Raw genomic sequence first — 12,727 nt, 5'->3', positions numbered from 1 at the left:
TGTACAGATTTAGCTACTATGAATGAAGCTTTGAATATCTTTATTATTTGTAAATTTCCCGAGTAAGTTCGATAACAAGCGTTCTTCTTCTACCTAGCGTTATCCCGGCCTATGCCAGGGTCCGCTTTCCTACTAGCCTTTCTCCTTCGTTATTTTGCTTAAATAATTATTCCATTTACAAACTCATGTATGTGTAGAGTTAGAGTACCTGATATACTCGTAAGAAGAAATCTTTGTCATAAAAACAAAACAGCAGGCGTAGTGTGAATGGCTTTATCCACGTGATAAAATAACTATCACTTTTTAACACCGCGGGATAGAAAGTGACGGACACCGTTTTATCATGCTGTCACGTAGACAAGAACGACCATCAAATCCGTGCAGGTAGGTATAGTTATACCGCGTTACGTTGACGGATTATTTCATTAAGTCCCTGTGAAGTTTCTTTATTGCATTAATAATGTGCCCCTTTGTCCCTTGTCACAAACTCGTGACAGCTACTATATTAAACTTTACACGAGTTACCTCTGACAGTACTATTGATGAATAGGTACTTAAGTGCACGACATCTGATATAAATTCAGGAAAACTAAATATTGATGTCACAAACTAAGTGATTTTATAAACAAAAGTTTATCTCAATCGACACACATAGGCCAATTCGGGTTTTAGTTATTCGATCTGTTTCCGATATGATATCGATCTGTCGGTGTTAAAAGTGACATTTCTTAAACCAAAAACGTCAATTTTGACACTGACAGATCAGTATCATAATCGGAAACAGATCGAATATAGTCTGCATCTTCTCAAATGATTTTTACGCCTAAAGCGGAAATGTGCTAAACAAAAGAACAATGGCTTTTGTTTAACACATTACAGTTTTAGGCGAATTGGCCTGTCAGAAACGACAAGTACTGTAAAATCTTTTAGAATTAAGAGAAACATTGGGGCCTGAAAAACACTTCAGCTTTTCTTATTATTATATTAACTTAATCCTACATATAGTTGATTATTTTTATAGGAACGGATAAAACAATGTAGTCCCAAATTCTTTTCGTTGACAAATATTTGTGTTTTCGTATCGAGAAGTATCCTTATATGCGGATTTTATGGCAGATATTTTTTTAGGGCGTTCATCTTTTTCGAATCCGATGACACCAATGTTTTTATTTCTATAGGGAAAATATGAGAAGATATGAAACGAACTCAGTGTTGTGTCAACACAGACAGGAAAGATATCATATAAAAACAAAAAATCCTGATGGTGATTCAAATAAATATTGTCTTCTTTCCTGCCGTCAGTAAAAAGTCGCCAATCTGTCACTCTGTATGTTGTTAGCAGAAAAACGTTGAAAAATCGTTTGTTACGTCGTATAAAAGCATCTGCAAGCATTCATAGGCTACGTGTTCAGCTTACCATCAAGCGGACGTTCTTGTGTGCCATTTTACTGCCTTAAAAAAGAGGAGATTTCGACGTCTTTAGACAGGGCACATATTGTCAAAAACAAACAAAATATTCTAACCATCAGATTTTTCAAATTAGTTTTTAAGCTTTTCTCTTTTATAAGTAAGTAGTATAGTAGTAGCGATATGATTGAAGACGTGTACCACATATTGGTGGAATGTGTGCGGAACGAATCCTTTAGGAGCCAACTGAAAATATCATGTAATATTTTTAACAATGTTGGTGGCTGCAATAGTGCCCTGGCTTTTCCTTTGTCGGACGAGGCCAGAGCACTGTTTAACAGGCCGGTGTCGATTTTGGAGCAAAAATGTAAAATTGATAGATTTAGTCGTTGAAATTATACACGTTTTGTTACGTAATATCTAAATAACAAGTATTGGTTTCTATTAGCACGTCTTCTCATCTTGCCCTCTAATAATGAGGTCGCCAGCGTGCGTCGCCGGTAATGTATGAAGAGAAGGGGCAGTTTTTAAAAATTCTTCAAAAAATTATGGTGGTAAATTATACAAATTGATGTATAAGAATAGTTTCAGCAAATGTTTTAGATTATTTAAGAATTAAAATTAAGTTGAAATTAAGTCGATTTTCAGAGAAATTGTCACTTTTTTTGAAGTAATTTCTGGAGAAAATTGAAATCGTTTAACTTTAATTTCCTCGAACAAATCATATAACAAAAATGTAATCTGATAAAGGTCAAGTACAGAATATGTGTAATACAAATTTACCATTTTTAGCAGTCCAAACTTTATGAAATTTACAAATAAGAGCGACAAAATTAGTGCTTTACGCGCGTTTACCTAAACGTCCATCAGAAAAAAAATCGTTACTAATTTAGTAAGTCTGTTTCCAAAAAATTGATCTGATAAAAGGCAAGACAAGAAGACGTGCTAATAGACACCAGTACTTGTTATTTCAATTAGGTAACAAAAGGTGTATAATTTCATCGACTAAATCTACCAATTTTACATTTTTGCGCCTAAAATCGACACCGGCCTCTTAAGCTAGTAAATATAGGCCTTAGTAATCGTAAGTGAGTGTGATTGTATGTTGATTATATGGAGCGACATAATCGCTAAGCGATAAAGCTATTTAATAAAGATACCTCTCGCATCTCACCGCAGCGTAACCAACATTACAGCATTTCTACAAGTCTGCCTCGGCAAAGGAATGAATTTAAAATTCCTGCAGCGGCTTCACACTACAGTCTACATCTGTCTAGATTCAGCTCATATAAACGGCGGTCACGTTTTAAAGAAATAACTTGAGAGTCGAACGAAACGGAGAATACAGGAGGAGTGTTATTGGAATTACTTAAAGACTCGAATGCTCTTAGTGAACCAGTATAAGATGTTTTCACATTGTCCGATCCGATATCGGATGTCGGCTGACCAGCTGCTACAAATTTCCGTATGGCATCAGGTCTTTTTATTTTTGCATTATAGCTTTCTTTTGAACCACAAATAATAATAAAATGTATATAAAGGCACTTTTTACTTTTTGCTTCTTTGTAGTAGTATCCGACATCAGTCACCTGCAAAAATCTTTGCAACAGTTTTGTTTAATTGCTTATACTTACTAAAAAAATCTGATTTAAACTTTCACGATTTTTACTCATTACTATTCACAACGACGGGACTTAATCGCGTAAAATAAGTTTTAAATTTACCTCCGACGCTTCGAGGACGGCTTCTAGGTGCGCGAGTTTTTCTAACTACCCGCACTTTGGTCTTGTTTATTACCTTGAACGTTTTGCGCACAACAACGCTTTTTGAGGACAACACCGTCCTCGAAACGTCGGAGGAAAATTTAAAACTTATTTAACGCGATTAAGTCCCGTTGTTGTAAATAATTACAACAAAAAAAATTGTTACCTTCTACTTATTATGGTGGCAAAATTAATCGCAGATTTTGTATAGACATATAGGTAAATATTTAGTTTCCATTGCGTGTTACGATATATTACATAAAAAGCGTTCCAGAGGATATAAATTTTAGCTTATTTTATGTCGGGGGTCGGGGTGGCGAGATACTTGGATCTGAGCAAGAAAACACAAAAAAACTGAAATAAGTTGTGAAATGAAATGAAATCAAATGAAATGAGTTTATTTGCTTAACATTATGTACATATAAGATGGTAGAGAAAAAGTTTACAGTCTGACCAAATTAACTCTGCATGGCATTTTGTAATAACAACGTTGGGAATGCCATAAGAAATGTCAAATTTCTATCAAAATATGACGTACTAACACCCCTGTATTAAAGTGCAGAGTTAGCTTAGACGGACGATAGGACAAAATTTAAAAATTGGCAACTCGCTTGTGAATTCGACTCGTCTAGTACGGATAGTAATGGGAATATGGGAATACCGGGTACGGACTGAAATACGAGTGGCGGTAAATATAAAGCGATCAAGTAGAATTTACGACGATACTGGGAGTTAATAATTGAATTAGGCACCTTGTTTGGGAGAGAACGGTAATGCGACTTATAAAGTTTAAGCTTTAGCTGCTAAAGGACAGCTCGGATGAAGCAAGAGATATTTTATGTTCTTTTAAGAATCTTCTATAGGACATACTTAATGTATGTATGTAATTGAGCGGTGATTTTCTAGGAGAAGGTAGCTGCTGAGTTATGGGACAAGTTTATTATAATTTTACTTATTTAGCATAATATAAATCAGCATGCAGCCAAGCATTCAACTAGTCCGTAGCTGACCACAATAACTTGTTAACAACCGGCTCAGTTAAACAGTCGTATACCCGTAACCATGGATCGAGCTATGTGATTTACCTAAAATAGGCTGAACGCAGATGAATTGTAAATAAGACTATATAATACGAATAAATATTACAAATGAACTTTTACTAAATAAAGTAGACTTTCGAACAAAAACGGACTAGCCTTGTAGAATTGTATATAACAAAAAAATGGATAATGACTAGTTTACTAGGTAAGCATGTTCCTTAAATATTGTGAATACATACTCGTAAATAAACGCTTTTCACTCGGCATTTATTCAAAAATAGAGTTCTATTCTAAACGTATATTAGAGAAATGTTTCCAAATAATAAACGCGTTTTCTCCAAGGATACAACTAATTTCTCTAAAGCGTTTTCTCGAGAGTTCGCACGCCCACGCGGCGCTGAATATAGTTTAGTGGTGTAAAAACGTCTCGCACGTGACTTTCGGGATGTCCCCACTGGGCTGTTACCGCGAATATTTCGATCGTTCGTCTATTTGCGTTTCTATCACTCAAATGTACAAGAGCGATAGTGACGGATAACGAAATTTTGATGTTCGTTATTGGTTCTCAGTCCCTAGCGACTAACTGAGAGATACGACTAGTAAATGCTGCGTACGAAGTATTCGCAATTTACGTAGTATTTGATGAAGTATGACAACTTTCATAGCGTCGCGTGTGGGATAATATGCGCTTTATTATAAGTATGTCAATAAATTATTAAGTACCATTAGGTTTTTACGACAATTTAACATCATTAGGCGTTGGCATATGTAGGTGTAGGTAGTTCGTTGCTGGAGGTGTCTGACGATGCGTGAAGCGTGTAACATTAGGTTACAATTTACATACCTACCTAATAATAACACAATTTTGAAAGAGAAAGTTTTTCGAGAAAAAAAACCGCGTTAAAGTGTATCAATCTTTGTTTTATCAATACTATAAGATATTTCGTTACTTTTATGAAAAGTAAATAGGGTCATTGCGCTAGTTTTCGTCCGAATTTGAATAAGTATAAACTTACATTGCTGCACAAATTTGGACTTATTGCATACAATTTGTTATGCAACTGTTGTTTTTTTTTATTCTGACTTCTAGGCAAAGATCTACAAACAATTAAGTATTTACTTTGATTTTATTTATAATTTTAGGTGTGTGCTGCTGTCTTAGAAAAAATATTGTGTGCAACGGTACATAATTAAGTCTTAATATTCTCGCTTCGTTTTGTAACTTCGGCCCTTTTGAATTATAATTAAGAACCCTTATTATGTACTTGTTGCACAAAATACTATTTCGATGCTTTTAAATTTTTAAGCATGCGATCATCAGTTCGAGGCCGACCTAATTTTAAGTGAAGACTCCGGCCAACATTTGTTTTTGCCGATATTCCTAACGATTCGGGTCAATGAACTACGAGTATTATCACGTTTAACCAAACCTTAACTTTCAGAAAAACATTTCCTCCACAAAAGTGACAGACACGATTGTGTGTCATGTGCCAGTAATTGCAATATTATAACTACTCATATTTCATTTGTCATAATATTCTTCCTGCATTAGGTACCTATATACTGATTTTATCGAATGTATGTCACATAAAAATATCAAGGTACATCTGCAACACAAGAATAGCCAATCCGTGTCCATAGCTCATCGATCGATACCTATATTATTTACGGAGTACGTGGTCTTCCTGGGAAATGACCCCCAACCAATCACTATTTAAATGTTAGATTCGCAAATCGCCTAGAAACTGTTCCGAGAAGTCGGGTTCAATTTCATCGATTCGTCACGATTACGATTTTATCGATTACTTCGTACACGTAACAAAAGAAACGGTTGAAATTAACGTCACTTTTGTTTTCTTGTGAGTGCGTCTTCAATTTAATCATTTGTTCTTTTTGTTTGTAGTTTTTAACCGGCTTCCAAAATGAACATAAATAATTGTAATCTTGAAATCGATAAAATTCACATTTTATTCTCGCATATCGAAAAAAAGTTTCTTGAAAGTTGTGCTGTGTTCAAACCGTGTGCTACACGCACCACGCATGTGTCAAAATGTTTCATACTGAACTGAACTGTCACCACATACATGAGAATAACAGCGCCCTCTTGACAATGATCATATATTTCTGGTCGGGCTTTACATACGATGGTATGAGGTTGTTTTTTGTAGTTTTTGTAACGAGTGTATAGGGAAACCATAAACCATAATCGGGTTAATGTTTGTCAAGTTAATCAAGTTTTATCTGTGTTTTATCGATACGATAACACAATTCGCCACTTTTATGAAAAGGTGATACCAACGCTGATGTTTTTGCTTTAAAAAAAAGTTTCGTTAACTTATAAAACAACTTTTTAAACCAGTATTTTTTTTGTCCGCAGTGCCCGCAAAATGCATATTGAAGTGCAAGTAGCTCTCAACTTCGTCATATCCTACCTATACAACAAACTGCCTCGGCGACGGGTGAACATCTTCGGTGAGGAACTGGAGAAGGCGTTGAAGGACAAGTTCCGGGGTCACTGGTACCCCGATCGACCCTGCAGAGGGTCCGCATTCCGGTGCCTGAAGACCGGGGGTCCGCTGGACCCTGTCTTGGAGCGCGCTGCGCGGGAGTCGGGGGTCCCTGTGCGGGATGTGCTGGAGCACTTGCCGAGGGATCTGGCTGTCTGGGTTGACCCAGGTATTTTTATTTCTTACTACTAGGGTAATAACTATAACTACGCATAAGATCACTGGAATTGCAGGCGTCCATAGGCTACGGTGACTGCTTACCATCAGGCGGGCCGTATAATTGTTTGCTACCGACGTGGTATTAAAAAAACACGTCTAGCTTTCGAATTACGAAGCAATATTGCACCTTATTTGATCACAAACTACAACATAAATTTCCGACAGATATATGCATTCGTCTTTATAAAAAGTATTACAATAATAATAATTACTGCCTGCCTACGTAAAAACAATAACACGACAACGGAATACCACCCTTTACGGACAAGTGAAATGAAGAACACTTACGAAAAACTTGGTTTATCAAAGACCTATGTAACTCCGTATATAAGGAAATCAAGAATAATTGATTCTCGGATAGATGGCGCCTACACTTTAGGCCTATTCTCGGCTGGATGGCGTTGAGGACCCCGTTTGATATTTAACAATTTTAACACATATCAGTGAAAGAACATGGGTCAAGATAATAAAATAAATACAAATTATAAAATCATTTATCCATATATGTATATATAATTTATTTGATATTTTTATACATTTTTATTTTTAGTTTCAATCGTGTCGATAGATGGCAGTAAATTGACTGTGACTACAAAATTTACTATGACATCTAACTTCCATCTATCCTTTAAATTTTCTTTGTTTATGCTCAAAGCCATGAAAGTAAAAACCTGACTTTAATGTGTGGTAGAGGTATACGGAACTGTAAATTATTGGCTACAGTATTGCTTTGTTTCTGTTACCATATGAATTCGTGCCAATTTTATAGGTGGGTTGTGAATCTTGAGTACCTAAATTGCGAAGATTTAGGTACCTAGGTGTTTTTTAAAGTATAACTACAGAAAAACCATACGATTACATACATACTTATTATACGATACGATTTAGATATTTTAGTACCTGTTTAGCCACAACTTTGGTAACAAATCAAATTATTTTATATTCAATATTTTTGATTTGTTTCTGGACGGCTTCGCCACTTTTTCTTTAATATACGACATCTATTTCAGGTTATTACCTATTTAGAGTTTAATCTTATCGAGCAGAGCGCTTGTACCTAATAAAATAAAACTTTCTTACATAACTCTGACTATCATCTAAATTTAAATCCAAACTAAACTAGAGTTGACATCATAATCTATCTCCGTAATATTGTTAACGAACTTTAGGTACGGTACGGTACGTAACGTGTTTCATAACTTCATTGAAAATAATGTGGGCATGAGCTAAGTGTTACATTATTACTAACTTCAGCTGCTAAATGCCAATGACTTTGATGTATCGAATGTTTTTTAGAATCGAAATGATGAAAACCGAATAAGGTAGAGTTAGCACGGTTCAATAGCAGTTTTGTTTGTTTGTTACATAATCGAGGCCGTCGGACGTAACAAGTTATTATTTGACCCTTACCGGTTGAAACTAGGTTCACTCGGCTAGATGGATTGAAGATCTAGATTGCTGTTTCTTTTGATTGTTGTGCTCTCAAGCTCGAAGCGGTTTTGTAATAAATAGATTAGTTTTTACCGTAATTTATTTTGATTATACCTACCAATGATTCTTAATTGTAATAGGTACCTATTAGTTTATTTACGCTTAGACTGCACAAATCGTCTGCAGCGATTTATGATATATGTAATATCATATTGGTAGGCTTATTTGTCTTTGCAAGGTACCGAACTCATATAAATTAAAATAGGATAGCTATTCTAAGCTAAGTTAACTTTGTACCGACGTGAACAGAACAAAGTGAAGGAGGGTCATTATAGCTAAGCGCCATACTTTCATTAAAATTTGACATATTATATAGCTCGGACAGATCATCGCAAAACCACCGCAAAACAGTTGTAATACAAAAAAGCAGTATTTAGATTTTATCAATGTCAGTTCATTTCTGAATTATATTCATTGTCCAAACCCACAAAAATCCAAATGTTTGCGTCTTTTCTATTACCGTATTTATTTTGGCGATAATCCGAGCTCTAGGCATTAATGATGATATTGCCATACTTTGCAAATGCTATGCAAAGTTAGCTTGGTTCGAGACTAGTATATCCCTATTTACTTATACGTGTCCAATATACATTGCTAATTTGGCCCGACAGCAGAACCCTTAGAACTAATAATTGTTTTCCTTGTTTCAGGAGAAGTGTCGTACCGCATTGGTGAGAAGGGAGCGGTGAAGGTGCTATTTAGCAGCGACGAGCGAGCGGCCGACGAGCGGACCGACCGGGAGGTGAGCTTTCATTATTTTTCACGCTTCAAGCCGGCTGTAGGAACACTCGTCGAGTCTTGGCAAAACCGACCCAATCCGGGTAGGGCGAGATCTCTCGGGGTCTCTCGACGAGTGTACCTACAGCCCGCATCAAAATCTACCTTACCTTAAAGAGACTATTCCATTTTGACTACACTGGACTTACACTATACCTTTTACTACACTATCCACCCTCGCAAGCGTAGGCGGCTCAATTGGATGTTAAAATCTCGGTAAAACGATTCATTTTATGCCTCGTTATACGGTCTATTACCTTTTATTTATGCCTGTTTTATCACATGTATCAAACACGTCACGACATTTGAAGATCTGGCTAGGCATTTTGGCACGTGTAGAATCAAACGACATTGTAAATCATACACATAGCTTTCATTGCGTAATCTGTAGGTATACGTATGTCCTTCAAATATGATGTGATTATCGCATCTTAATGTCTTTAGTTATGCTTGGGTAAAATTCCCGCTTGCCACTCATGGCAGAGACGTCAATTGACATTGGGAAAATGAACCCGATGTTGAGCCAAAGCCAAGGCAATGTCATAGCGCTGAGTCGGAGCCAAGTAATCGTGAAGCTACAACTCAATGTTTGTCGGTTACAGGTGACCCGGGCGTTCAACCCCGAGGCGCAGTGCTTCCGGCCTGTGGAGCCCGCAGCGGCGCCGTCGCCCCCAGCGCCCGCCGCCTTCTCCCCCGCGCCGCCCTTCCGCGCGCAGCCCCTGACCTTCACCACCGCCACCTTCGCGCAGACCAAGTTCGGCAGCACCAAGCTGAAGACGAGCAGCAAGCGCGCCAACCGCATGTCGCCCACCGAGTTCAGCAACTACATCAAGCAGCGCGCGGTGCAGCAGCAGATGGCGTCGCGCGCGCTGTCGCCGGCGGCCGACCCGGCCGCGTACTTCGTGGGGCGGCGCGAGGGGCCGCCCGCGGGCGCGCCGCCGTACCCGCCGGCGCCAGCGCACCTGCTGCTCGCCAACTGAGCCGCGCACGCGCGCTAGCCGCCCCGCGCGACCCGCTCATAGTCGACATAGTCTTTACTTTTTTACGAGAGAGACGCGCGCCGCGAATCGCGATTTATTTTTTTATTTTCCGCGGGGGCGCCCCGCGCCGCCCGCCGCTTGTGATATCCGTACGATTTTCCATAACTTTTTGTATTCTCGTTCGTTACGTCGATGTGTAAATTTATCGATAGGAGCAATAATCGGCCGCGCGACTCGCCGGCGATTTATTTTCGTAATATTTAAAGCCGAGTCACGTTTTTGATGTCTTCGTTCGATATCGATATATTAGTAGGGTAAGGGAACGAGAGGCCGGATGGCCGCGTGCGCTTACGACGTACCTTCTATAGAGCGAGCCTGTATACATACGTCCTCCGATCTAAGAAATACTGATATTTAAATATGTATACATAATATATATTCGTACGCGATATTCGTCTAATTTTTCACGTGGAAACGAAAGGCCAATAGAGAAATTACGTATTTTTAATATTGAAATTGATAATTCATACTAACTATATAAAGTACCTACTAACTGGTATGTATGTACTCGTATCGTATCGTATGTAATAAATGTTGCATATCCGGTCGGACGCGGTCGGACGGCGCGGCGGGCCGCCCGAAGGCGTCGGAGATCTCACCTAGTGTAATCATCACTCGTACGATTATTTATAACCTTATAATATTATTACAATATACATAATATATTATAGGTATAGTTACGTTTCAATCTAACAGTATTTTTTTAAGAAGATATTAGTCCTTGAGTACATTACCGGTCGACCGCGCGTCGGCCTTAGTCTGTATGGTACCTATAATAATAATGTTATAATAAAAGACATTGAGTGTAAATGATAGAAAAGATTTCTCAATTCATAAAATAACGGGTGCATGCAAATTCATGGAAGTAAATACTATGTGTTATTTATCTTTTTTATATTTCACTCGGCGATGTTCAGTTTTTCAGTGGAGGGTGTAGTGTAGTGGCGTAGTGTAGTGCCGCTTGTCCTTGCGAGTGTCCGGAGTGTCGCCCGCGCGGCACGGACCGGCCGGACCGCGTCGGGGAGTGTAGACACGCTTTCTATTCCATGCACAACAATGACAAGTTGTACCTGAATAAGAAAATGTGCAACTATTTTTTTACTATTTTTATATTTTGATTTAGATTAAGTATAGATGTATGATTTCAGTAGGCGTCTACATTTCCTACGATAATTTTAACTTGTACTTGATTGATACCCTATTCATTAAATTATTGGTAGGTAGGTACGTTGGGTAAAAGTACTGAGATCCCTCGATTGAAAAACTGGCCAAAGTGCTACAGTATTTTGTAGATAAAATCTATAAAGTAAGTTTAATAATGATAATACTTAGAGTAATGAGAATTTTTATTAAAAATACTTTTTTTTCTTTTGTAAGATATATTAGATGGAAGTGTTAAAGATATTTAATATAAAATTGCATAATATAGTAAAGCGGCTCTCCATGCCCGTGAATATAATTAGTCAATAATAATTTTTCATATTGTTGTACGACTTTTTAAGTTTATATTAAAATGTTTTGTGCAATCTACTACTGTGTATGAATTTTATTTCCTTGTAACCTACGAGGACTGATCCGAAAGTTGTTAGCTGCTCCGGCTCTACTCATGCGATCACAATATTATTTATACCATTTATCTTTCAGTACTTATTGAAGTGGTGTAAATACATTTTTAGAAAACGATTTTTTATTTTGTTTTACTTCGAAGCGTTGAAGCCTAACCATCAGTCATGAAAAACAGTAATTGAGACTCCATATATGCTGTCATTTTTATAAACAGTATTGTTAAAAAAACAATTAGTTTTTTTAGGTGCTGTTAATTACGAATCTAGTCCGTTTTTTCTCATGTAAATCGTTTTAATTGAGTAAACATTATTATGATTTAATAGGTGTCAACAATGAGTCATTTAATTAAAAGTAAAAATTTCTGATATTAAAAAAATATATACATATATATAACATTATTTATCGATTTATACATTAGAAATGGCAGAAGGAACAGAATAGTCCCGGGTAAATTTAAGTTCGATCATCAAAGATTTCAATACAAAATTCATTTAACTGTGCCTAAAATTGCCGTTTTTTCTAAGGAATTCGTAACTCCATACAAAATAATCAGTTAATAAAATTTAATAAAAAAAATCGCATTAATTAAAAAAACAGCCATAATTAGCATTGAAATATCCCTCACAATGGTAAGTATAAATAATATTGTGATCGCATGAGTAGAGCCGGAGCAGCTAACAACTTTCGAATCAGCCCTCGTACCTGTCAAAGATGCAAATGCAAATGGGTCTGCAGATATAACTGTCGAGGAACCGACGACAAGCGGGTTTTTTTATGCGAGCTTACTAGTAGTAAAGATAGATATCTAGTAGTAGGTAATATCTAAACCCCTTACAAGACACGAACAGTTTATTTTCGCAGCATGGCAGCAGTATAACTTAGGTACTTACATCTGTGTAAGGTTTCCTCTAATATTT

At 37.1% G+C, this 12,727-nt stretch overlaps 1 protein-coding gene across 1 annotated transcript in view; it reads left to right on the top strand.

Moving 5' to 3' along the window:
- The window catches only part of LOC134742498 (protein Tob1), a 74,781-nt gene extending 63,007 nt beyond the window's left edge, over window positions 1-11,774 (top strand). The window contains exons 2-4 of the mRNA XM_063675715.1: window positions 6,588-6,886; window positions 9,078-9,169; window positions 9,807-11,774. Of these exons, the coding sequence (XP_063531785.1) occupies window positions 6,598-6,886; window positions 9,078-9,169; window positions 9,807-10,184 (759 nt within the window). The 5' untranslated portion in view covers window positions 6,588-6,597 and the 3' untranslated portion in view covers window positions 10,185-11,774. The remainder of the gene's footprint in view (window positions 1-6,587; window positions 6,887-9,077; window positions 9,170-9,806) is intronic.
- Window positions 11,775-12,727: the final 953 nt, after the last annotated feature.

Source organism: Cydia strobilella, chromosome 6 (assembly GCF_947568885.1).
Source record: "Cydia strobilella chromosome 6, ilCydStro3.1, whole genome shotgun sequence".
Classification (NCBI taxonomy): Eukaryota; Metazoa; Arthropoda; class Insecta; order Lepidoptera; family Tortricidae; genus Cydia; species Cydia strobilella.
Note: the sequence above shows the minus strand (reverse complement) of the source record. Positions and strands in the feature narration are given on the sequence as shown.